This window comes from Musca domestica, unplaced genomic scaffold (genome assembly GCF_030504385.1).
Source record: "Musca domestica strain aabys unplaced genomic scaffold, Musca_domestica.polishedcontigs.V.1.1 2, whole genome shotgun sequence".
Taxonomy (NCBI): Eukaryota; Metazoa; Arthropoda; class Insecta; order Diptera; family Muscidae; genus Musca; species Musca domestica.
The window spans coordinates 24,686,304-24,712,032 of NW_026712249.1; the positions used below are offsets into that span (position 1 = coordinate 24,686,304).

General features: G+C 34.4%; 1 protein-coding gene across 1 annotated transcript; it reads right to left on the minus strand.

Moving 5' to 3' along the window:
* Positions 1–10,773: 10,773 nt before the first annotated feature.
* On the minus strand, positions 10,774–15,763 carry LOC101888461 (D-aspartate oxidase). Its single transcript, XM_005177557.4, has 5 exons — positions 15,485–15,763; positions 15,213–15,422; positions 11,300–11,596; positions 11,048–11,241; positions 10,774–10,988 (listed from the first exon to the last, which is right to left on the minus strand). Exons 1-5 carry the CDS (start codon positions 15,679–15,681, stop codon positions 10,855–10,857), a joined length of 1,032 nt encoding a protein of 343 aa, XP_005177614.1. The 5' UTR covers positions 15,682–15,763; the 3' UTR covers positions 10,774–10,854.
* Between the last annotated feature and the right edge of the window lie 9,966 nt (positions 15,764–25,729).

Genomic DNA, 25,729 nt, shown 5'->3' on the forward strand with positions numbered 1-25,729 from the left:
CAAAGAAAAACAATTTTTATTTTCGAATAATTTATTTCAAAATGACAAACTTCCAAAACAAAAAAAAAACCCAAAATATCAAATACCACTGGGTTACTGTCACATAAATAAATAAATAAATTTACAAACATTTTATTACAACAGCACAAACCTTTAAAATAATAATAAAAGAATTTATACAAATATTTGTCTTTACCATACCTGCGGTTTGTGCTGTTCAACATTGCAATTGCAGCAGGAAAAAAAAACACACACACAAAAACGAAACAGGACAGTGTCCTACTAAAAAATGTTGGTACGTACATAGCTATATAAAATATTTTGTGCTAACCTCACATGTTCATGCATATGCATGAACATGCAATGTTTGTTTGCCTGGTTAGATATTCTACTTTCCGTTACTTGCTATTATTGTTGTTGTCGTTATTGTTGTTGGTTTATTAAATACATTTTTGTTAATTCCTTTTGGTAATGCTTTAAGTTAAACCAATATGCAAACACAAATAACGAGATCAGCAAAGTCAAAAACAAAAAACAACAACACCGCTGAGTAAAGCAAATACTTTAATACTTGTGAACATGACGAAAAAAAGGATATGGAAAGTGTGTGAAAATGTTTGTATGTTTAAGGAATTCTACTTAGAAATGTACATAGTTTAATTAAATATAAACAATAGAATAAATAAAATATTGGGAATTTTCAGAAAACAGAAAAATGGCTTGATTTTGCAGTTGCTCTAGAGGTCACAATTATAGACCAACCGCGTCGGGAATTTCCATGGGATTAGAATTTAGGGTTAGACAGAGGCCTACCAATTTGGATGTTCAGAGGACAGTATTTAGCGGACAAAGTATACCATAACTTTTATGCGGAAAAATTGACAATTTTCATCAATTCAAAATGGCCTCTCGTCAGGGGAGGTTTATTTCTAAGAAACACGAGTAAAAATATGCCTTTTGGTATAGCATTTTCAAATTAAATGAAACCTTTTGCAATTTAAATGAAACTTTTTGTAGCGGGAATGAAACCTTTTGCAGTGGAATTGAAACCTTTTGCAGCGGAAATGAAACCTTTTGCAACCGAAATGAAACCCTTTGCAACCGAAATGAAACCCTTTGCAACCGAAATGAAACTTTTTGCAAATCAAATGAAACTTTTAAATTTATAAAAGGAAAAATAACAAAAAAATTTTATTTTTAGTAGTTTTCAAATTAAATCAATTAATTATAACTAATATATTGACAAAGAAGATTTTTTATTGATTATAAATATCTACATTTATTTATATTATTTCTTAAATTTTCAATTATTGTAATAACAAATGGTTCTTTATTGATTTGATGTAAAATTCTTCCATATTATTAAATTCCAAATGCTTAACGCTAAAAAGAGAAATTTAAACAAATTTTGGCCTTTATAGGTATGGCCAGGACTGAAATGTGAAATTAAGCTTTACCACAATTTTTTATAGTTATAGTATACTATTAATCTTACCATATAAAGGATTCCCGCTTCGAGCTTTATTGATTATGGAGATAGAGCAGTCGTGATTTCAATAGACAGATAAGTGGAAATCATTAAATCAACTATGATCATGATTGTATATACTTTATGGGGTCTACGACGAATATTTAGAGGTGTTACAAACCGAATGACAAATTTAATATATCCTCCTTTCCATGGAGGAGATTATAAAAAGGTACCTAATTTGGGTCCTTTAAAAAAAATACCTTGAAAAACTTTTTTCAATCTTTCTGCATCTACACCTGTGTTTTATGGAAGCTTTAAGAAAAAATTTTATAAAAACATAGATTTTAATAATCAATAAAAATTCCTCTTTAACTATATATAAGTTATAATTAGTTGATTTAATTTTAAACCTACTAAAAAAAAAATGTTTTGTTATTTTTCCTTCTAAAAATCTAAAAGTTTTATTTGATTTGCAAAAAGTTTCATTTCGATTGCAAAAGGTTTAATTCCGTTTTCTAAAGGTTTCATTTCCACTCCAAAAGGTTTCATTTCCACTGCAAAAGGTTTCAATTCCACTGCAAAAGGTTTCATTCCCGCTGCAAAAAGTTTCATTTGAATTGCAAAAGGTTTCATTTAATCTGAAAATGCTATATTTCAATACCATTGAAATGAGGCCACGTGATGTTATAGCCCCATATAACTGTACATCTCTATAGTCAGTAATTTGATGATTTTAGCGGCATTATTTACTGAAATTGTTTCAAATTTCGTATTTGGAGTGCATAACGGATACTACAGCCGGTGGCAGGTGCTGTACCGCCCTACATGCGGTATTTAACGATTCTAGCAGAATTTTTCGACGTGTTTTTTTTTAAATTTTAAATTCCTTCTGAATGGTAGAGTTTATTCAAAATTCGACCTCACCGAACTTACTGCTTCTTTCCTGTTTTTTTTTTTTTTTTTGACTTGATGCATGAAAGCAATACCAAATTCTATTTTAGACAGAAAGTCTCAAAAGAAAAAAGTTCTGGACAAAATGTCACTATAAATCTAAGAATAAACCACATATCAAGATTTCATAGTTTTTAAGAAAATTATATTCCAAATTTATTATTAAGAAACAAAAAATGTTAACGCATTTTATACCCTCAGCCATATGGTTACAGAGGATGATACGGCCAAAACGTGTCTCATCGAAGTAACGGTTATAGACCCTAGGTCTCCTGGGTCCAAATCCATTTCAAGACATTTGGGGTCGATCTTGCGATGTTAGTCCGTCCGTCTGTACGACAATTGCTTAATTTTGCAGACTGGCTGAAGCGCACGACAACTCTCGAGGAGAGAATCGGATTTGCTATTATTATTAAACTTTAATTGAGTTCGGAGATGGGCAACATCGGTCCAATACTTTTGCTACATTCCCCACAAAAGATCAACATTTTCACAGAAAATTATTTGCTTCATAAAAAAAAGGTTCTACCGATTTCGCTCTAAGTTGACAAACCCAATATTTATATAAGTGCTAGGTCAGATGCGAAAATGGACAATACAATTGTGAATAATCTTAGCTCTCAAAAAATAAGAATAAGAGGCTAATTGTCTTCATGTTTCGCATATCCAAATATTTATGTCAATACAAGCTCTGGTGTGAAGACGAAATTTATTGGATCCTTCTGGTAGTGTGTAACATTTTGAATAACCACGAAACTCATAAAATGGGAAATGACCATAAATAATTCAATTAAATATTTAAAACTCAGCACATGCCAATAGTTATATCTACACAAGATTTGGTGTATATATGGAATATATCGGACCACTCCTTATTGTACCTCCGCCACAACTAGTCAAAATTTAGAATATTTATAAGTCTTATAAAATGTTAGATAAAAGTCCGGTCCTTTCCTTTATCGGTCCTTTTCTTTGATACCTCCCCCACAAGAGGTCAAAATTTTGTATAAGTTAAGTGTCATAAAATTAGAAACAATTATTGTTTCTTCTAAATTCGGTTAATGCAATACCTTTATCAACTTTATTTCTATTCTGAATGTGGAACTTATCGAACAATTAGGTACCTCTTCCATAAATGGTAAAATAATAATATTTTGCAACAACAACATAATAATATTTCTATGGGCCATATATGTAATGTAAATTTGGAATATGTCGGTCCAATCCTTCTGATACCTCCCCCACAACATATAAAGAATGTTGATTACCAACTAATCCAACAAAACTGAAAATAAGCAAAATCGGATTGTTCATTTTCTTTCTGTGCAGTACTTTATTTATTTATTTTAAATCGGATACCCCCGTTGAGAGTTAACGTCCACACCAGCCAGACAGACGGACGGACATCCATATATCAACTCCACATGTCCTGAAACGGATTTTGTCCAAGGGGGCCTAGGGTCTAAAACTGTTATTTCGATGAGACACGTTTTACTTGTATCAAATGATATATACCCACATTTTAATTGTATTTTCATAAAAACCGTTGTACCTAGAAATATGGTTTATTTTATTTTAATATGTTGTATAGAAATTTTAATTCTAAATCTTAATTTAATGTTATTTTCAGGCGTCAACTGTGATTTATTTATTTATATATTTTTTATTTATTTATTTATTTATTTATTTTTTTTTTTTGGAAATATTTCTTTGATACCAGTGGAAATGGTGATTTTTCGTATACTAAAAAAACCAAAAGGTGTTTTTTAAATATATATTAGTTTCGGTGTTTTGGTAAGATTTAGACCTTTATCGTCTTCTAAGACATATAGTATTTCCTGTTTAATGGAGTTTTTAATAAATTTAAAAAAAATGACCAAAAAACCTCTTTTTGGACTCGATAGAGGGTTATGTTTTCAACCAAAATTATCCTCGTGTGTTTATCTGCAATATTCCCTAAGACACTATATACCTCAAATGTACGGATTCTGCGGAATCTTCAGGAATCTTCCATTAAAAAAGGTGGAATAGGGAGGGACTTACTTGGCAGTGAAGTGTCTTATATTTTTATAACATCCACCTTGAAAGGGAGGGTATATTAACTTTGGCATTTCGTTTGTAACATCCCTAAACATCCATAAAGAATATATATTCAGCATAAAATTCTAACGATCTCCGCCTGTCTGTCTCTTGAAATCACAATACAGCCCGCATCATTTGTGGGCACAACAATTTGTTTTGAGTCTACGATGGTTGGTATTGAAAATGAGATGTATATTTCCACATTTTGGTATAGCCCCCATATAACGATTTCTCCCGATATTCGCTATTTTGGTGATTTTTGCCACATTTTTCGCCTAACCCACTTTATGTTTTTTGTTTACTTATTTATTTATTTATTTTTTATTTATTTATTTATTTATTTATTTTTTTTGAATGAAAAATTGCCTTATTCAAACGTTTTTACTGGTATTTGGAGTTTATAGTGGAACACGCTTAAATTCAAATACTTTTATATGTTAACCTTATTTTAGTCATAGATATAGAGATAGATAAACAAACCTTCAAGGTAATCTAAAGGGTATAACGGCTTCAATTCTATATTGAAAGAAATGTTTTTTCCTACCCCCTCTAATGTACCACATACATATGGAAAATCCGGTAAAAGTGAAAGCTCTCCTGGTAATTTTAAGTGAGTTAGTGTCTTTGTGTTTCGGTGAAGAGATTTTCATATTCATATCTCAACATGAGCTGAGTGTTTATTTTATATGGCTGTGAGTTCTTATGTTGGTTCTCGCTGTTGTTTTTTTTTTATTCATTTGCCGAAGGATTGTAGCAGCAGGCAAACGCTAGTATTTGTTGTTGATGTGAAAACTGATTTTGCACATCATATTGTTTAAATATTCATAACACGATATCAGACTTATGCTGTTATTTTGCTCATGTGCGTGTGTGTATGTGTGTGGCACGTATACATTCAAATGTTAATGGCTGCAAAATGTCATGAAGCATTTATCTGTTGGTAGTGCCACTCGAGTTGCCACCGTCGCCCCTGTTCAATGTCTTTCTCTGTTTTGTCGCTTTTGATGTCCTTTAAAATCTCCCGTCATACATTAAAGCATCGGATGTGTTACTTTTGCGTGAGTGCCAAAACAAAAATAAAAGATTTAGTCGAGAGATTTTTTTTTGTTCTTAAGTCGAATGTGAGCATTAAAAATTTACTACCAATCGACTTTAAGGTGTGGGTATGTGACTTTAAGACTTTTTGGTGTTGCAGGCGATTATAATTGAAGGTATGCATACTAAGGTGATATGGGTTGGGCAGAAAAATGGAAGGGCAGAAAAAATTCGAGCCTTGTCAAAAAATAATGTATGCATTATTAAATCAGTAAGGAAAGGTCAAAAGTCAGGCGGGCCGACTATATTATACCCTACACCTCATGCAAATATAGTAGAACTCCCAAAGTTTATATTGTGAATTTATAACACCTAAGAACCTTGTCATGGCATTAGAGTAGTCACAATTTGGGAACTATATCCAACTCTGAATCGATTTTCAACAAATTTGACGGAGGCATTTGCACCTCTAGTACCAAATAACATTGCTGTATCGTGCATGATATGACTTCGATTAGATATGCAAGACCAAGTTTCACCACAAGGAAAAATTCGGTTTTTTAATTCTACCAATTCGGGTTGATATTACATATGCAGGGTGAGATAAAAAAAAACTGCTACCAAGTCAAACGCCATCATTTTTAATTTTATTGAATGAAAGCAAAAAAGGTCGGAAATAACATCAAATTTTAGAATTAGTTTAGATTTGTTCGAATTGATCACCTTTGGCACGAATTATGACCTTCAATGAAGCCGTCACACGCTGCCTAAATATTGCTCTGCGGTATTTTGGTCCATTCCCGGCGAAGCGCTTGCTTGAGGTGATCGACACTGTGTTATTTTTTAGTGCCAACCTTGCTTTCCAAAATACTCCAGACACAATAGTCCAACGGATTGGTATCCGGAGATTTTGGTGGCCATTGTGCGCTGGAAATGAAGCAAGGAACCTCATTTTGTAACCGTTCTTGGGTGTATTCGATGCTGAGTGCGATGGTGCTAAGTCACGATCAAACTGCTGGACAACGAATGTTTTCTCATCGGAGCGGAGAAACCCAAATTCGGCAGTTCACCACTTTCGGTCAAGCGAAGCAACTCTTTTGAGTCTATTTTCTTTCTGTAGCGGTGTAAGTTCTTGCACTTTTTGGAATTTCAATGGCTATACCCCGAACAAATTTTTCAATATTTGCCGATTGTATATTGCGATATGTTCAGCTCACGAGCAATTTTTCGGCAACTGCGACACGGGTTTCGATTACTTTTCGAATCATTTCTGCTGATGTTGCTTTTCTTTCCGTCCACTTCCTTGACGACGGGCTACGCTACCAGTATCACGGTAGCGAGTAATGGTACGCGACACAAAAGATTTATTCACATTTAAATGCTGGATGGCTCTAACGATAGCCACTTCTGGTTTTTCAGCCAAATATAAACGAATCACACTATCACGCTTGAATTCCATCACGAATAATTTTTTTTCTGGAAAATTCTCACCAAAATGCTTTTGTAATGCCTGTAAACAATATAATGACCTGTCACTAGAAAAATTTTAACAACTGTCGGACAAAAGTCTTAGAAATAATAGCAGTCTGAAGTTGGTTGCAGTTTTTTCATCTCACCCTGTATGATGGACAATAATCGCCAAATCGAATGAAGATATATACGGGAGATATAAAAAATCTGAAACAATCTCGATAAAATTTGACAGAAGTATTTTCGAGCTGTATTTGATGTCCGGTATCAAATATCATCGTTGTGGAGTGCATATTGCGCATGCGAGGGACTTAAACCCCAATTCGGATGAAACATTTATATGGGAGCTATAGCTATATCTGAACCGATTTTCTTCAAATTTTTAGTAAGACTTTCTAGGATGAATTCAGTCGAAATTGCTACAATAAAATCGTTCGAAAATACATATGGGGATATATGGGAACTGATTTCCACCGTTTTAAATAGGGTTCGTCCTTGAGCCAAACAAATATTGTTTGGAGAATTTCATCTCAATTGGATAATAAATGCGACCTGCAATTTGTTCACAAAAATACATGGACTGACGGACGGACTGACACGCATAAATCGACTCAAAAAGTGATTCCTTGAAGATTCTCAAAAGTAACTATGGGTCTATCTCGCTTCCTTCTCCATGTTTCAAACAAGTGCACCAAGACATAATACCCTTACCACTGTATGGTGTAGGGTATAAAAACACATCAGACACTGCTCGAAAGTACCTCTGTCAAATTTTATCGAGATCGGTTCAGATTAGGATATAGCTCCCATATATTTCTTTATCCTAAATCAGGTTTATTGTGCACCAATGGTTAATATTCGCATATCCGACCGAATTCAGACGAAAAGCAAGTACATTAAATCCGGAGAATATAGCTCTCATTTATAAGTTTCATTCGATTTGGTGTTTAAGTCCCTCACATTCGTAATATGCATTCGACAACTATGAAATACTTCTGTTTAATGTTATCGAGTTCGGTTAAGATTTGGATATAGGTGCCATATATATCTTCAACCGATTTCGGGTTAATTGTGCACCAAATGGCCAATATCTATCCAAAAGTCCTGAATTTTGGTAAATCCAACCGAATCCAGTCTGGAAACAAGTACATTCAGTACCTCACATTCGTAATATGCATTCGACAACAATGATGTTTGGTACCAGATGTCTTATAAAGCTCGGAAATACATTTTCCAAATTTTATCGAGAACGAATAAGATTTGGATATAGCTCCCATATATATCCTTAATCAGATTTCAGGTTTATTGGCGAATCATGGCTAATATCAGACCAAATGGAAGGAATTTCGGGACGTACGTTTCAATTTTGTGCAACTCGACTTCGATATATATATTTTAATATAATCCTTCTCGAAGTGATATCATGCACTCTGTAGCAAACTATAAATGATCTAAAGCCAAATGTATGATCTAATTGAAATAAACTCTTTTGATACGGGATCTCTAAATATGCATAGTGGTGGTCCCGTCCGACTTCTGACTTTCCCTTACTGGTTTTTTAATAAATTTTTCCTTGCCATTTTTTCGATTGGGCGCTTGGAGTAACATAAAATTGTCTTTTATGCAGAATCTCAGAATTAATCATATATCTAGGTGTAATAATAATAATTATGAGTCTCTAAACAAACGGCATTCGTATATTCAATGTGTGCCATGAAAATATAGCATTTTCAGAATAAATGAAACCTTTTGTAATTCAAATGAAACTTTTTGCAGCGGAAATGAAACCTTTTGCAGTGGAATTGAAACCTTTTGCAGTGGAAATGAAACCTTTTGCAGCGAAAATGAAACCTTTTGCAACCGAAATGAAACTTTTTGCAAATCAAATGAAACTTTTAGATTTTTAGAAGGAAAAATAACAAAACATTTTTATTTTTAGCAGGTTTAAAATTAAATCAACTAATTATAACTAATATATAGTTAAAGAGGTATTTTTATTGATTATTAATATCTATGTTTTTATAAAATTATTTCTTAAAGCTTTCATAAAACGCAAGTGTAGATGCAGAAAGATTGAAAAAAGTTTTTCAAGGTATTTTTTCCAAAGGGCCCGAATTAGGTACCTTTTTATAATTTCCTCCATGGAAAGGAGGGTATATTAAATTTGTCATTCGGTTTGTAGCACCTCTTAATATTCGTCGTAGACCCCATAAAGTATATAAAATCATGATCAAAGTTTATTTACTGATTTCCACTTATCTGTCTATTGAAATCACGATATTGATATTAAATTTAATTTAGAGCTTTGAAATTTAGCACCACATTGAATTGTGTGATGTTTCAATAAGACATTACATTGTGTACGCGATAGAGCGAACCATTCAACAGCCCACATAGCAAGACTGCTCTAGCTCCATAATCAATAAAGCTACGAAGCGGGAATCCTTTATTAGGTACGATTAATATATACTATAACTATAAAAAATTGTCGTAAAGCTTAATTTCGCATTTCAGTCCTGGTCATACCTATAAAGGCCAAAATTTGTTTGAATTTCTCTTTTTAGCGTAAAGTATATGGAATTTAATAATATTGAGGCATTTTATATCAAATCATTTGTTATAAAAAAAATTGAAAATTTTAGAAATAATATAAAAATGTAGATATTTATAATCAATAAAAAATCCTCTTTGTCAATATATTAGTTATAATTAATTAAATTAATTTAAAAACTACTAAAAATAAAAATGTTTTGTTTATTTTTCCTTCTATAAATTTAAAAGTTTCATTTGACTTGGAAAAAGTTTCATTTCGGTTGCAAAAGGTTTCATTTCCACTGCAAAAGATTTCAATTCCACTGCAAAAGGTTTCATTTCCGCTGCAAAAAGTTTCATTTGAATTGCAAAAGGTTTCATTTAATCTGAAAATGCTATATATCACTATTTTTTTGTCATTAATGAAATTGCTTTCTTAATTTCTTTTGAAAATTTTTGAACTTTCCCCCAATTTAATGCAAATTTTCTTATAATTTAACGGTACAATATCCAGTCTGAGTTACAAAAAATTTGGACTTTATAGTTCTTGTTTTTAGATCAAACCCTCTAAGAAGTTTCATTGTTAAGGCCTATATATAGATATCACCATATTGAAAGGGACCCCTATATTTTGAGTTACTAACCATATTTAAATTCAGACAAAGCTTCGAAATTTGATAGAGATATTTGAATTACATCCAGAATTATATTTACGGAAAATGGGTAATATCGGTCCACTTTTTGGAATAGCGCCCTCGAAAAAACAACTCCGATGTGAATTCCCACATCCTACTTGGATTCAAAATATCAATTCGGCTGAAAATTGTGAATGAAACTTTCAATTTACCGAAAATGAGGAATAATTACTTCATTTAACGAGTGACGGCAAAACTAAAATGGATGTTTCTTTTTTTCTTTTCTTTTTTTTTTTTTTTTTGTTAATAAAATATAAATTAAATGCATCAAGTTAAAATTTAAGTGTTACAAATATATTGCCCATAAAAATCCAATCGGGTTTCATTATTTTGAATTTATCCAAAGAAAATTCAATGTATCCGCATCTCATTCGTATCACACATTTCACAACAAATGCCGACGGCATACTAAGAAAAATATCTAAAATATGAGACCAATAACGGCATTCGACAACTTGTCGAAAAAACGAAGTGGTTTTAAGAAACCACCCCATTGTTGCGACACAACCAAACACACAAAACAATGATGCCAGCAACAATGTTGAGAAACATTCTTGGAAGAAAGAAAATTGTATTTGTTTATTTACATTTCGGTTACTGTTAACAAATGTTAAGATTTTACAGCTTTGCCTTCTGTTGATGTTGTTTCTGTAGTGTCTTCTCCATAATATCGAGAACATCTTCAGCACAGCCCCAGGCCAATGTAACACCACTGCCACCATGGCCATAGTTGTGGATGACAAAGTGTTTACCTTTAAAAAATATTAAGGTTTAATATATTCTTTTCAAAATTGTTTAAAAAATATAATACCTTTTTGTTCAGCCTCCAAACGCAGACTGGGCCGGCCAGGCCTCAAACCCACCCAATCGAACAAATGTGTGGCATTTTTCAAGTCGGGCACAATTTCACAGCAACCATCCATAATGAATTTCTTATCCTTGGGACATGGCATAATATTGTAATCGTTCTCCTGATGGGTACCACCCATTACAACGGTGTCCATGCTGAAATTTAAATGATTTTAAAATATAATATTTTAATGTACTTTACTGCTGCACCTACTTGGGAATAATATAATTGCCATCATCACTCTCATCCAACAGACAATAGTACAACCATGGTGCCCGGACTCGTGCCACTTGACCACGAACTGGATACATGTTATTATCTCCAATCACCTGTTGTGATCCCAAACCGGTACAGTTGATGACCACATCGTATTCACTGTTTTGTAAGAATTTCTCAAGGCTATCGATTTTTTGTTTCATAACCTTACCACCATGTTTTTCAAAACGCTTCATTAGGTAAGGTAGCAGTTTTCGTGGCTCGGAGGTGTATGTGACGAAATGAAGTCCGGAACTGCAAAAAAAAATAAGGATATAAAAAGAATTTAATATACGTATAAATACACAATTTTTACAAAATTGAAGATATAAATTACACTGTGCTACACAAAAACTAATTACAAACAAGTAAAAATTATCGGTAAGTTTGTATACCCTCAGCCATTGTTCGATTATTTAAAAATATTTGGACTTCTGTTATGATTATTAAAATGTTTAACCCTTTATGTAGTAGGTTCCGAAGGAATGGGCCAATATTGGCTATTTCGTATCGGACCAAAAAAATGTGATATAAATATTGCGACGTGCTAGGTTCGGACTGTGTTGTGTTGATGGAAATATAAGGATGTACCAAGTCTTGAACGGAATCCGATGTTAATTTCGCGTTTTATAAGCTTAATGGATATTCAAAGTTTCGACTTATTGTGGGGGGTACTAGAAGGAGTGAGCCAATATATTCCATCTTAACACCAGATCTCGGGTTGATATAAATATGGGGATGTGTGAAGACTTATAGTTATTCCAAATTTTTATACCTTGTGGGGGAGGTACTTGATGCAGTGGACCGGTATTCTCTATTTTTGCATCTGACCCAGCACTGATGCAAATATTAGAATTTTTTTTTTCTGTGCAAAAAATATAATTTTTGAAAATTTCGACCTTTTTGTGGGTAGAGGTATCAGAAGGGGTGGGCCGATACTGTCCATCTTCGAACTCGATCTAAGTTTGACAAAAATATTACGATGTACCAAGTTTGGACCAAATCGGATACTCCCTTCAAGAGTTATCGTGCGCACCAGCCAGACAGACAAACAGACGGACGGACATCGCTAGATCGACTCCAAATGTTCTGAAACGGATTTGGTCCAAAGAGACCTAGAGTCTAAAACCGTTATTTCGACTAGGCAAATCAAATAATATATACCCTCTGTAGCCATATGGCTGAGGGTATAACAAATCTAAGCCATAAAATGGATTGTTGCCGGAGATTTTGGCTCGGTTCGGTGTTTAATAACTACAGGAAAGACGACTATGGAAATAAAAATAAAAATTGAAGACACATTTGAGATGAAAAAACTGCAACCAACTTCAGACTGCTGTCATTTCTAAGCCACTTGTTCGGCAGATGTTAAAATTATTCCAGTGACAGCTCATTATATTGTTTACAAGCGTACGAAAGCATTTTGGTGAGAATTTTCCAGAAAAAAAGTTATTCGTGATGGAATTCAAGCGTGATAGTGTGATTCGTTTATATTTGGCTGAAAAACCAGAAGTGGCTATCGTTAGAGCCATCCAGCATTTAAATGTGAATAAATCTTTCGTGTCTCGTACCACCGCTCGTTACACGGTGATACTGGTAGCGTAGCCAAACGTCAAGGAAGTGGACGGAAGAAAACAGCAACATCAGCAGAAATGGTTCGAAATGTAAAGAAGCGACTTGATCGAAAACCGCTTCGCAGTGGCCGAAAAATGGCTCGTGAGCTGAACATATCGCAATATTCCATTCGGCAAATATTGAAAAATGAGCTCCGGGTAAAGCCATTGAAATTCCAAAAAAGAGCAAGAACTTACACCGCAATGGAAAAAATTGACTTAAAAGAGCTAAATAGTTGATTTGCTTGGCCGAAAGTGGTGAACTGCCGAATTTGATTTTCTCCAATGATAAAACATTCGATGTCCAGAAGTTTGTAAACAAACAAAATGATCGTGTTTACGTGCCAAAGAGGTCAGCTGAAAATGTGCACCTTCGGTTGGTCACCAGAACTCAAGCGCCGACCATGGTGATGGGGTGGGCCGCCATAACAGCCGATGATTGCTCTCGGTTCGTATTAATCGATCGTGGCATCAGAATAAATGCCGAATATTATCGCCAAAATATTCTGGAGGGTGTATTAAAGCCTTGGGCACGCAAACATTTTGGCCGCAGACATTGAATATTCCAACAGGACTCAGCACCATCGCACTCGGCACGCGCCGCCCAAGAATGATAACAAAATGAGGTTCCTTGCTTCATTTCCAGGTTAAACATATATATGGAGCTATGAACCGATTTTCATGAAATTTGGTGTTCTTGCTTCTAGACTAATTTCGGTCGAATATGCCAAAATTCAGATCAGTTGGACTGATATTGGCCATTTGGTCCACAATTAACCCGAAATCGGTTGAAGTTATATATGGGAGCTATGTCCAAACTTGAACTGATCTTGATACAATTGGATAGAGGCATTTCTGAGCTGCATCTGATATCTGGTACCAAATATCATTCTTGTGGGGGCATATTCCGAATATGAGGGACCTAAACACCAAATGGGGTGAAAAATATATATGGAGCTATAGCTGTATCTGGACTGATTTTCTCCAAATTTTATTTACTTGCTTCTAGATCGAATCTGGTCGGATGTACCAAAATGCAGTCCATTTGGGCCGATACTTGTCATATGTTGCACAAAAAAACTGAAATCGGATAAACATATATATGGCAGCTATATCCTAATCTGTATCCGATCTCGTTAAAATTTTACAGAAGTATTTGCAGGCTCCATAAGTTATCTGGTACCAAACATAATTCCTTTGAAGTGCATATTACGCATTTGAGAGACTCAAAACATATATATGGGACCTAAAGCTATATCTTAACAGATTTTCACCAAAATTGAAGCATTGCTTTTAGTCTGAATTCCATCGGATGTCCCAAAATTCAGGTCATAAGGACTGATATTGGCCATTTGTTTCACAATTTATCTGAAATCGGTTGAACATAATAGGGTTTGTCCTTGGGCCAAACAAGTATTTTTTTGGAAATTTCATCTCAATCGGATATTAAATACGACCTGCATTTTGTTCATAAAAATACATGGACAGTTATCCTCTGAAGTAAGTACGGGTCTATCTCGCTTCCTTCTCCATGTTACAAACAAATGCACTAAGACATAATACGCTTACCACTATGTGGTGTAGGGTATAAAAAATTGTACATCAATCATTTCACATTTCTGAATTCTACCTCAATTTTTAGCTCCTTTTAGTACGCTTATAGTTCGAATTTCTAAACACCCTGCCTTATCTCAACACATCACATCAATATTGACGGACATGGCAAATTTCTAGATTTTAGCTTCACATGGTGTTGTATCTGATATATTTTCAAAATATTTGTTTCGAAATTAATGCACTATTCGCTTAAATGACTGTAACTTATAAATCAGCGAAAATTTTCAAAATTTCGCTTTTTGGTTTTTCCAATTTTTCCATTGAGAATTTTCAAATTTTCCCTTCGAAAAGCCATTTCAAAACATATCCCTTTCAAAAATCAAATTTTCGATTTTTCATTTTTCAAAAACCTTTCCACTGCAACAACCAAAAGTTTAGGTAGAATCGTAGAATTTGGGTAGAATCGGTCTAGACACTTGATTTATACATGCAGATATGTAAAAAAGTAGGCGTGACCAGCTATTCTGCCCCCAAACAAATACATAGGAGAGAGTCCACAGAATCTGATATACTAATTTTCAAACCGATATTGAAACAAATAGTCACTTTGTCCAAAACCGGAAAACATACACATTCGCTCTAACCAAACATCCTCCGATTTTAATAAAATGATTTCTCTCTTTACTATTCTAACTACTTACGTGTATTTCTTTGCTCTGTTTGAATTATATTCCTTTAACAACTCCGGTGTCATGTCTTGACAGCCATAGACAATATCTTTCCAGAAATCATCAACAGGTGTATCGGTTGTCGTTAGACGTATCACTGGCATTAAACATATGCCAGCCTCACCGGCATCTTCAGAGACCCACAATTCTTGCAAGAAGTCATGCATTCCCTTGGACCATTTGCTAATAAGAAGAAAGAATTTCAGTTTCCCTCTTCCCTTAACAATTATCCCCACACAACTCACTGCACTTTCTCTGTTGGGGTGCCACCCAACAAATATGGACCCCACAGACCAGCCGAGCCATCACCCGTTGTATTGGGTGAGAATTTTTCCGACAACACTGTCACCTCGATGGGACGATTTTGTTTTTGATAGAACTCCTGTATTCTAACGGCACAGCAAAAGCCATTTATACCGCCTCCCAAAATAGCCACACGCATTTTTATTTCTTTCGAAGAGCCACCGAGCGGTTGTGTTTTCGCCGAAACCAAAATATTACTGACCCACACGATACGCTCGCTCACTACCCATCGCCGCTTGACAGAATTAATCTACAAAACATTCTCTTCACACATGTCAATTGATGTTGTTGTTATTTTTCATTTCGAGCGTTTTTTTTTTTCGTTCTTATCACCGCCACCTTTCTCGCTTGAGCACTGCACTGAGATAAACCGGCTGCTTTATTATTGTTTTCACTGTAGTTTTCCATTTTATTTGAATTTATTTCTCAGCTGTTTTTTTGCTGATAATCAAGTCTGCCCGTCAAGTGTTATATGAGAGCGTATTACAAACATACAATCGAGCAAATAGTTTTTAATTGTTGCCGATAAGAATCTACGAATATATACCATCAATATACAATCACTAGGCGATTAATCGAACATGAGCCGATGTAAAAGATTATTGAAATAGGAAAATAAAAATTATTTTTGATAATACAAATTAAGATAAAAAATGGAGTGAGGTAGAATATTTCTGAATGAAATGACAAAATAAATTCGGCGGACATTTTTTGTTGAAGATGTATACGAATACTGAAAAAACGAAGAATCTCAAAAATGTTTATACAATATTTGTGTATTTTTATACCCTCCACCATACTAACTCCTCGAAATACTCATGTCAGACCCAATAAAGTATATATATTCTTGATCACCGTAAAACTCTAAGTCGATTTAGCGATGTCCGTCTGTCTGTTGTAATCACGCTATCTTCCGATCGAATTGAGATAGAAGGCTAAAATTTTGCACACATGCACAAGTTCGTAAATGGGCCATGTAGGTTCACTTTTTCATATAACCCCCATATAACAGTACCTCCCGATATTCGGTATTTTGATGATTTTAGCGACATTATTTACCGGAATTGTTTCAAATTTGGCATTTGAAGTTCGAAATGGATACTACAGCTTAGGACAGAAAATTATCTAAGCAGATCCTCGACTTCGTATAGCTCCCATATAACGGTACATCCCTATATTCGGTATTTTGATGATTTTAGCGTCATTATTCACCGGATTTTGTTTTGATTTGATTTGGTATTTGATGATCGTAAAGGGAACTACAGCCTGTGACAGAAAAATGTCTTATGACAAACAATGCCAATGTATACGAGGTGGACATATAGACCCCAACATAACGGCTATATTCGGTATTTTTTTTAACAGAATTGTTTAAGGTTTTATTTTTTGAAAATTTTAAAATTCGTTCAAATTGGTGGAAGGTACTCAAAGTTCGGCCCGGCCGAACTTACTGCTTTTTAACTTGTTTTAAATAAGGATGTATTTTAAATATATATCATTTGATACGGTCAAAACGTGCCTAGTCGAAATAACGGTTTTAGACCCTAGGTCTCTTTGGACCAAAAACGTTTCAGAACATTTGGAGTCGATCTAGCGATGTCCGTTCGTCCGTCCGGCTGTCTGTCTGTCTGGCTGGCTGGCTGGTGCGCACGATAACTCTCGAAGGCTGCATCCGATTTGGTCCAAACTTGGTACATTGTAATATTTTTATCAATCTTAGATCGAGTTCGGAGATGGGCAATATCGGTCCACTCCTTCTGGTACCTCCCCCACAAAAGGTCGAAATTAAAAAAAAAAAATATTTTTTGCACAGAAAGAGAAACGATTATCCGATTTTGCTCCAACTTTGCAAATCTTAATATTTGCGTCAGTGCTAGGTCAGGTGTGAAAATGGACAATATCAGTCCACTCGATCAAGTACCTCCCCCACAAAAGGTCGAAATTTTGAATATCCATCAAGCTCTTAAAACACTAAATTAACATCCGTTTCCATTCAGACTTGGCACATCTCAATATTTTTATAAACGCAAGATCTTTTAAAAAGATGGTAGAGATCGGACCATTTGTTCTGGTACCTCCCACACATAGGACCTGAGCAAAGCATCCGAAATAAACATCCAGTTCTCTTCATATTACACACGTCCCATTATTTCTACTAACTCAAAATCTGGTGTGAAGATGGCATATATCGGTCCACTCCTTCTGGTACCTACCCCACAAAGGGTCAAAATTTTAAGTATCCATGAAGCTCGTAAAACGCAAAATTGACATCCGATTCTATTCAGACTTGGATGTTCTGCCAAAATGGAATACATCGGTCCACTCTTTCTGGTACCTCCCCCACAAAGGGTCAAAAATTGGAGTATCCATGAAGCCCGTAAAACGCAAAATTAACATCCGATTCTATTCAGACTTGGAGCTTCTCAATATTTTCATCGACGCAAGATCTTCTATAAAGATGGTAGAGATCGGACTATTTTTTCTGGTACCTCCCCACATAGGGTTCAAGATTTTTAAAAACAAAACGCTCAAGGAATTCTAAAAAAACCCTCCAAATGCATCCATCGACCTCCTCAAATTTTCTCATACTGACATTATTTCTAACACAAGATCTGTTGTGAAGATGATATACATCTGCCAACTTATAATTGTCATAACTTGCGAAACAAGTCGGAGATTCTTTGCTATATCTAAATATTTCTCTTAACCAGTATTCTGATATGAATATGTAATTTGTCGGAATTTATAATTTCGAATTGGATACGATTGTTCGATTTCCTTTAAATTTGGCACATACCAATATATTTTATCTGTATTAGATGAATGGAATACTTCGGTCCGCTATATCTATTTTTTCATTTGCCGAAAATGTGCACACATCTCATATAAAGTACAAGAAGTAGTCGATATAGTCCAAATCTGTTACGTTCATAACTTAAGGCTGGGGGTATACATCTGTCGGCAAAACCGACTGATACTATTTTACTTGTTTTGGCTTAAATTGTAAAGATTTTTCTATTATTCTTTCCGAAAGAGGAAAAATTGTCAAACTTTCAAGGACTGAAATTTTAATGGGAAGTATAAAATTTTTATTAAAAATAATGGTGTTAAAATTTTATTAAAAATATTAAATTAATTTGAAAATAGCCGGAAAAATATTAGAGTTTTCCCGATTTTAATTGGGATTAAATTCCACTAAGCAAAGCAAAATTTTTATAGTCTCTCGATTCATGCAATGTATTTTTCCGGACTTCACATTCAAATGTCCGTTGCATTGAAGAGAAAAAGACACACGACACTCAATTTCCATCATGGTAGGGGAAATGCAGATTCTTTATCATTTCCGAGAATTTCAAATTAATTTAATTCGGTAAGAAAGAAAAAAAAGCTACCATTCACTGACCCATAAAACAAATAATACATATTTTTTGGTTTTGGTTTTCCGTTTTTTTGCTTTCTGATGTATTTCACTACAAAGCGAAGTAAATATTTTGGAATAATTCTTTTCCAGCTCAAAAGGGCATTGTGAGGAGAACATTTCTGCCAGTTCCTGTGCACAGAAAAGTGGGGAAAAATAAGAGAAATCATCTGTAGCAAGGGGAGAGGTCAGATGGGGAAGATATGGCAAATGCTTTACAACTGCATTGCCTAATATGCCAAGAATGCTGTGATGAATTGTTCCATACTCCATCTAAACAAACTGCTGAGGACAGGACACATAACCCAGGACAATAGCAACAATATTAAAACCACAAAGAAACACAAAAATGTGCTTTTTTTTTTTTTTTTTTGTTTTCTTTCTGCTGCCATGAGAAATGCAACGAGTCGAAAGTGTGAAATATGTACATTCATTTTATTCAGACCTCCACAAAATAGAAAAAAAAAAGAAGGAAAAAATATTCCAACGGAATACAACTGTGAAACAACTTTGACGTGGAAGACTGGAATACCGCCTATTTAAAAACTTCTTCTTGGCAGCAAATTCAAATTCTGGATAGTGTAATTGATATACCCAACATGTTTTCAGTACTCCTACGAAATACGTTCTTCAATACCCTCATCTTCGCTACAAACATAAGTTCTTATAAAGCATGGAAAGGACAGAGTTGAATTTACATACTTCCAAGATTAAGGGTTTTTAGCGATGGAAACAAATTTAACTTATATGAATGTATCTGACTGCAGCAGAGATATTTATATTCAGAAAAAAACTGAAAAATATGTTTATAATCCTAATGAAAATTATTTACTTAAAAATCTGAAAAAAAAAAAACAAGTAAAACACCCGGACCGAACTTTGAATATCCTCCACAATTTGGTACAAATTTAACAATTAAAAAAAAAATAAAATCCGTTAAAAATTCTGTTAAAATCTTAAAAATACCGAATGTAGCCGCCCGGACCGAACTTTGAATGCCCTCCACAATTTGGTACAAATTTAACAATTAAAAAAAATAAAATCCGTTAAAAATTCTGTTAAAATATTAAAAATACCGAATGTAGCCGCCATATTAGGGTCAATACGACAACGTGGACCTGCATAGGCAACTTTTGACATAAGGCATTGTAATATTCAAATGCGAAACTTGAAAAGAAAATCTGTTTATAATGTACCTAAAATCATCAAAATACCGAATATAAGGAGGTACCATGGGGGTTATAAAAAGTGGACATGCACAGACAATTTTCTGTCATAGGCTGTAGTATTCATTACGAACTTCAAATTCTAATTTTGAAATAGTTCCGGTAAATAATGTCCCTAAAATCATCAAAATACCCAATATTGGGAGCTACCGTTATATGGGGGCTATCTGAAGACGTGGACCTACATAGCTCATTTTCTGTCTTACAAACTTCAAATACCAAATTTGAAACAATATAAAATAACAAAATACCGAATATCGGGGGGTATCGTTATATGGGGGCTATACGAAGTCGTGGACCTACATGGCTCATTCCATGTCTTAGGATGTAGCATCCATTACGAACTTCAAATGCCACATTTGAAACAGTTCCGGTAAATAATGTCGCTAAAATCATCAAAATACCGAATATTGGGAGGTACGGTTATATGGGGGCTATACGAAGACGTGGACCTTCATGGCGCATTGTCTGTCTTAAGCCGAAGTATCTGTTACGAACTTTAAATACCAATTTTGAAACAATTCCGGTAAATTATGTCGCTTAAATCATCAAAATACCGCATATCGGAAGGTATCGTTATATGGGGGCTATACGAAGACGTGGACCTACATGGCCCATTTTCAATACCAAAAGTCCTGCAGACATAATACACATTTGAGTAAAATTTTATGAACCTAGACAGACGGACGGACATTGATAAATCGACATAGAATTTTATGCTCATCAAGAATATATATACTTTGTGGGATCTAAAATGTATATTTCGAGGTGTTACAAACGGAATGACAAACATACTATGGCGGAGGGTATAAAAAACAAGTTAAAAAGTATCAGTCGATTTTGCCGACAGATGTATGTCCTTAGCCAATGTTTGATTATCTAAAAATATTTTGACTTCTGTTATGTTATTGTTGACCTTCTATGAAGAAAGTTCCGAAGGAATGGGCCAATATAGTCCATTTCGTACCGAAACTAAATAAATATGATATAAATATTACGACGTGCCCGGGTTGAACTATATCGACTACTTCCAGATTTGTTACAAGACGAAATGGTCCGATCTCTACCATATTTATAACAAATGTTGTGTTGATGGAAATATTGAGATGTACCAAGTCTGAATGCAATCGGATGTTAATTTCGTGATTTATGAGCTTCGTTGATATTCAAAATTTTGACCCTTTGTGGGGGAGGAACCAGAAGCAGTAGTCCGATCTCTGCCATATTTATAACATATCTTGTGTTGATGGAAATATTGAGATATACCAAGTCTGAATGGAATCGGATGTTAATTTCTTGTTTTATGAGCTCCGTAAATATTCAGAATTTTTACCCTTTGTGGTGGAGGTACCAGAAGGAATTGTCCGATCTCTACCATATTAATAACAAATGTTGTATTGATGGAAATATTGAGATGTACTAAGTCTGAATGGAATCGGATGTTAATTTCGTGTTTTATGAGCTTCGTGGATATTCATAATTTGACCCTTTGTGGGGGAGGTACCAGAAGAAATAGTCCGATATCTACCATCTTAATAACATATCTTATGTTGATGGAAAAATTGAGATGTTCCAAGTCTGAAGGAAATCGGATGTTAATTTCGTGTTTTATGAGCTTCGTGGATATTCGAAATATTGACCCTTTGTGGGGGAGGTCCCAGAAGAAATATTGAGATGTGTCAAGTCTGGAATCGGATGTTTACTTTGTGTTTTATGAGCTTCATAGATATTCAAAATTTAGGGCCTTTGTGGGGAAGGTATCAGAAGGAGTGGATCGATATATTCCATCTTAACAGCAGATCTTGTGTTAGTAGTAGTAATGGGTTGTTTGAAACCGGAAGCGAAACGGATGCTTATTTCGAATTTTATAATCATTTTGGTTATTCAAAACTTTGACCCTTTATGGTGGAGGTACCAGATTAAATAATTCGATCTCTACTATCTTTATAACAGATTTTGTACTGATAGAAATATTGAGATGTGTCAAATCTTAATGGAGTCGGATGTTAATTTCGCGTTTTATGAGCTTCATGAATATTCAACATTTTGAGCCGTTGTGGGGGAGTTACCAGAAAGGGTGGGCCGATATATCCCATCTTTACACCAGATCTTGGGTTAATAAAAATATTGCGTTGTGTATTGTTATATTTATTAACAATTTTGAACCCTTGGGTGGAGTTACTTGATGGGTTAGACCAATATTGTCCATTTTCGCACCTAACGTAGCACTGATGGAAATATTAGAATTAGGAATAAGGTTAGAACAAACTCGGATCAGAAGGTGTGGACCAATTTTGCCCATCTCCGAACTCGTTCTAAGTTTGTTAATAATATTACGATGTATCAAGTTTGGTCCAAATCGGATACTCCCTACGAGAGTTATTGTGTGCACCAGCCAGACAGACGGACAGACATCGTTAGATCGACTCCAAATATCCTGAAAACTAAATATCTGGAGTTAAATGGAGACAACACAAAAACTTGAAGAGTTCTCAGCAAGGATGTTTTCTCCATACTGAAAATATCAATATGCCATAACACAGCAAATTCGGTTTGAAATTATGGCTAAAATATGCAAAATACATTAAACCTAGAGACAGTAGAAAAACTTGGACCTACATCATCTATCTATGCAAGTGTGCCAATTAAAATGTTCTGAAACGGTTTTGGTCCAAAGTAACCTAGGGTCTAAAATCGATCGATGAGGCTCGTTTTGGCTGCATCAAATGGTATATAACCCCTCTTGTCATATGGCTGAGGGTATAAAAATTGAAAATTCTCACCCTGGACATCCTGCCACTGTGAACACCAATAATAAAACCAAACAATAATATCCAAAGACAACAACACCACTAATAATTGTAGTAAAAAAATCTAGTTTGGTGACTATAAAATGTCCAAAGAAACACAAGAAAGAAAACGAAGAAAACTAATTTAATAACTTCGCATTGTTATGCGGAAATTAAAAAACGAGGGCATAAAAGGAATTGGGTTTTGGAACAGAGAGTATAAAACAACTGATACTATAAGTGCAACAACAATTTGTTAGCTCATATTTTCCAATGATGTTCGTTTCATTGGAAACCCAGTTAATATTTTTACATTCGAAAAACTTTCAATCTTTGTTATTGGATTTATGTGGGCAAACTCAAAACTCCCAAAATTGATACTCCGTCAAAAAATGAATCGAACTCTTCCGCCATTTTATGATCAGTTTAATTGACCCCACGAAACGTATGTAAATAAGGAGAATTTTCGATTTTGGAGTGAAGATCAATCAGAAGCATTGCAAAGACAACCCATGCATCAAAAAAAGTTACAATTTAGGATGGTGGTATCATTGAACAGTGTACCTCTTCAAAGATGTTGCGAATCGTAACGTAACTGTGAATAGCATAAAACCCATATTTTTTGTCCAAAATGCAAGAGTTTGACTTACATGACATGTGATTTCAAGAAGGCGATGCCACATGCCATACAGCACTCATAACAGTGAACTTATTGAGAGGCGAGTTGGGTAAAGGAGTAGTGAAATAACTGACTGACTGAGTGGGAATCAACGCCAAGAAGAACTAGCTGAAGCTAGAATAATGAAATTTTGCACGAGGTGTAATGAGGCTGGGTTTTCGGAAATTCATACTAAAATGGTACGAAAAGGACTAAAATGTACGAAAAATTGAATTTATATTAGACAAAAGGAATCAGCAAAAAATTCTGAAAATTGGAATGATAATAAACCAGGATAGATGTAGCAAAATATTTTTGGAAAATTGAATTTTTCTGGACCGGTCATTCATTTGGGACCGGTAAATTGGGCCCGAGATCGGGCATTTAACACCTTAAGACCAATTCTTGTTGGCTCTTATCTATATAGACGAGCCCGCTTCAATTGAGCATTGCAAGGCAACATTGAAGCATTAATTCGTGAAACTCCGGCCAAAAAGATGGAAAGAATATTTCAAATTTCGACTGAGCTAATGGATAATTCGAGGCGCAGTTGCGGTCAACATTTGCATGAAATAATCTTCGAACATTAAATTATATAGACCGTAATATCAATTTAAAATACAAATTTCATGAATTTTATGTGATTTTTTGACAAAATTTAGTATAGCTCTTAAAAATGCATTATGTCTGCAAAATCCTGCAATCAGCGGCTTAATAATATTCTTAAAAATCAATGTTATACTTCCTTCAATAAATCACTTTGAGACATTCCCATCTGCCATCCATGTTGAGCCTCTTAAAAATATCCATCAAAAAATCCCATCCAGACTTTACAATTACCATAAAAAAATCCATCTTCCATCCATTAACCGAATTCGTCAAAAATCCATGTTAAGCACCTTTCACAATGTCCATCAAAACTCAAGCTGGATACCCTTTAGAAATTCGCACAAATATCCATTTTGAGCCCCTTAATAATATCAATCAAAAATCGATATTGAGGTCCTTTATAATATTCGTCAAAAATCCATTTTAAGCCACTCTAAAATAGCCATCAAAATTACACGTCGAATACCTTAACAACATTCCTCAAAAATCAAAGCTGAGTCAAAAATCCAAAAAATCCAAGATGAATACCTTAACAATATTTGTCAAAACTCTATGGAAAATCAATTCACAATATCCGTCAAAAATCCACATTTAGTCCCTTAACAATATCCATCCATTATCAATATTGGACACATTTACAATTTAAAAAAAAAATCACGTTGAGCCCCTTAACAATATTTCTCAAAGATCCATCTTAAATCAACGTTGAGTCCCTTTACAACATTCCACAAATATATATTTTTAGCCATTTAACAATTCCGCTCAAAAATTGTTGAGTTGAGCCCCTTTACAATTACCATCAAAAATCCATGTTGAGTCCCTTAGCACTATTAGCCAAAAAAGCACCAAAAATCAACATTGAGTTCCTGTACTGTATTCGTAGCAAATCCACGTTGAATACTTCAACAACGTTCCTCATAAATAAACTTTCAGCCCCTTTACAATATTCGTCAAAAACCAACGCTGAATCCCTTCACAATTACCATCAAAAATTCATGTAGAGTCCCTTGACAATATCCATCAAAAATCCATGTTGAGCCCTTTAACAATATCCATCAGAAATCAACATTGAGCCCCTTAACAATATTCATAAAAAATCAATGTTGAGTTCCTTTATAATTACAATCAAAAATTCACTTTCAATATTCCAAAAAAATCCATCAAAAACAACATTGAGCTCATTTCAATATTCGTCAAAAACCATGTTGAGACCACAATATTCTTTAAAAGTGCATATTGAGTCCCTTATTATTAAGGTTCAGACCCGCAACAAAATTATTTCATATTACAGAAATCAAATTTAAGCCCCTTAACATGAGCATCAAAAATCCATTCTGCGTCCATTAACCGAATCTATCAAAGATCCGTGATGACAATGTCCCTTGGTCAAAATCTATTTTGAGCTCCTTCACAAAATTCTTCAAAAAATCCACGTTGAGCCCCTTGAAAAATTTGTTTAAAAATACACGATGGTTCCTTTAACAATA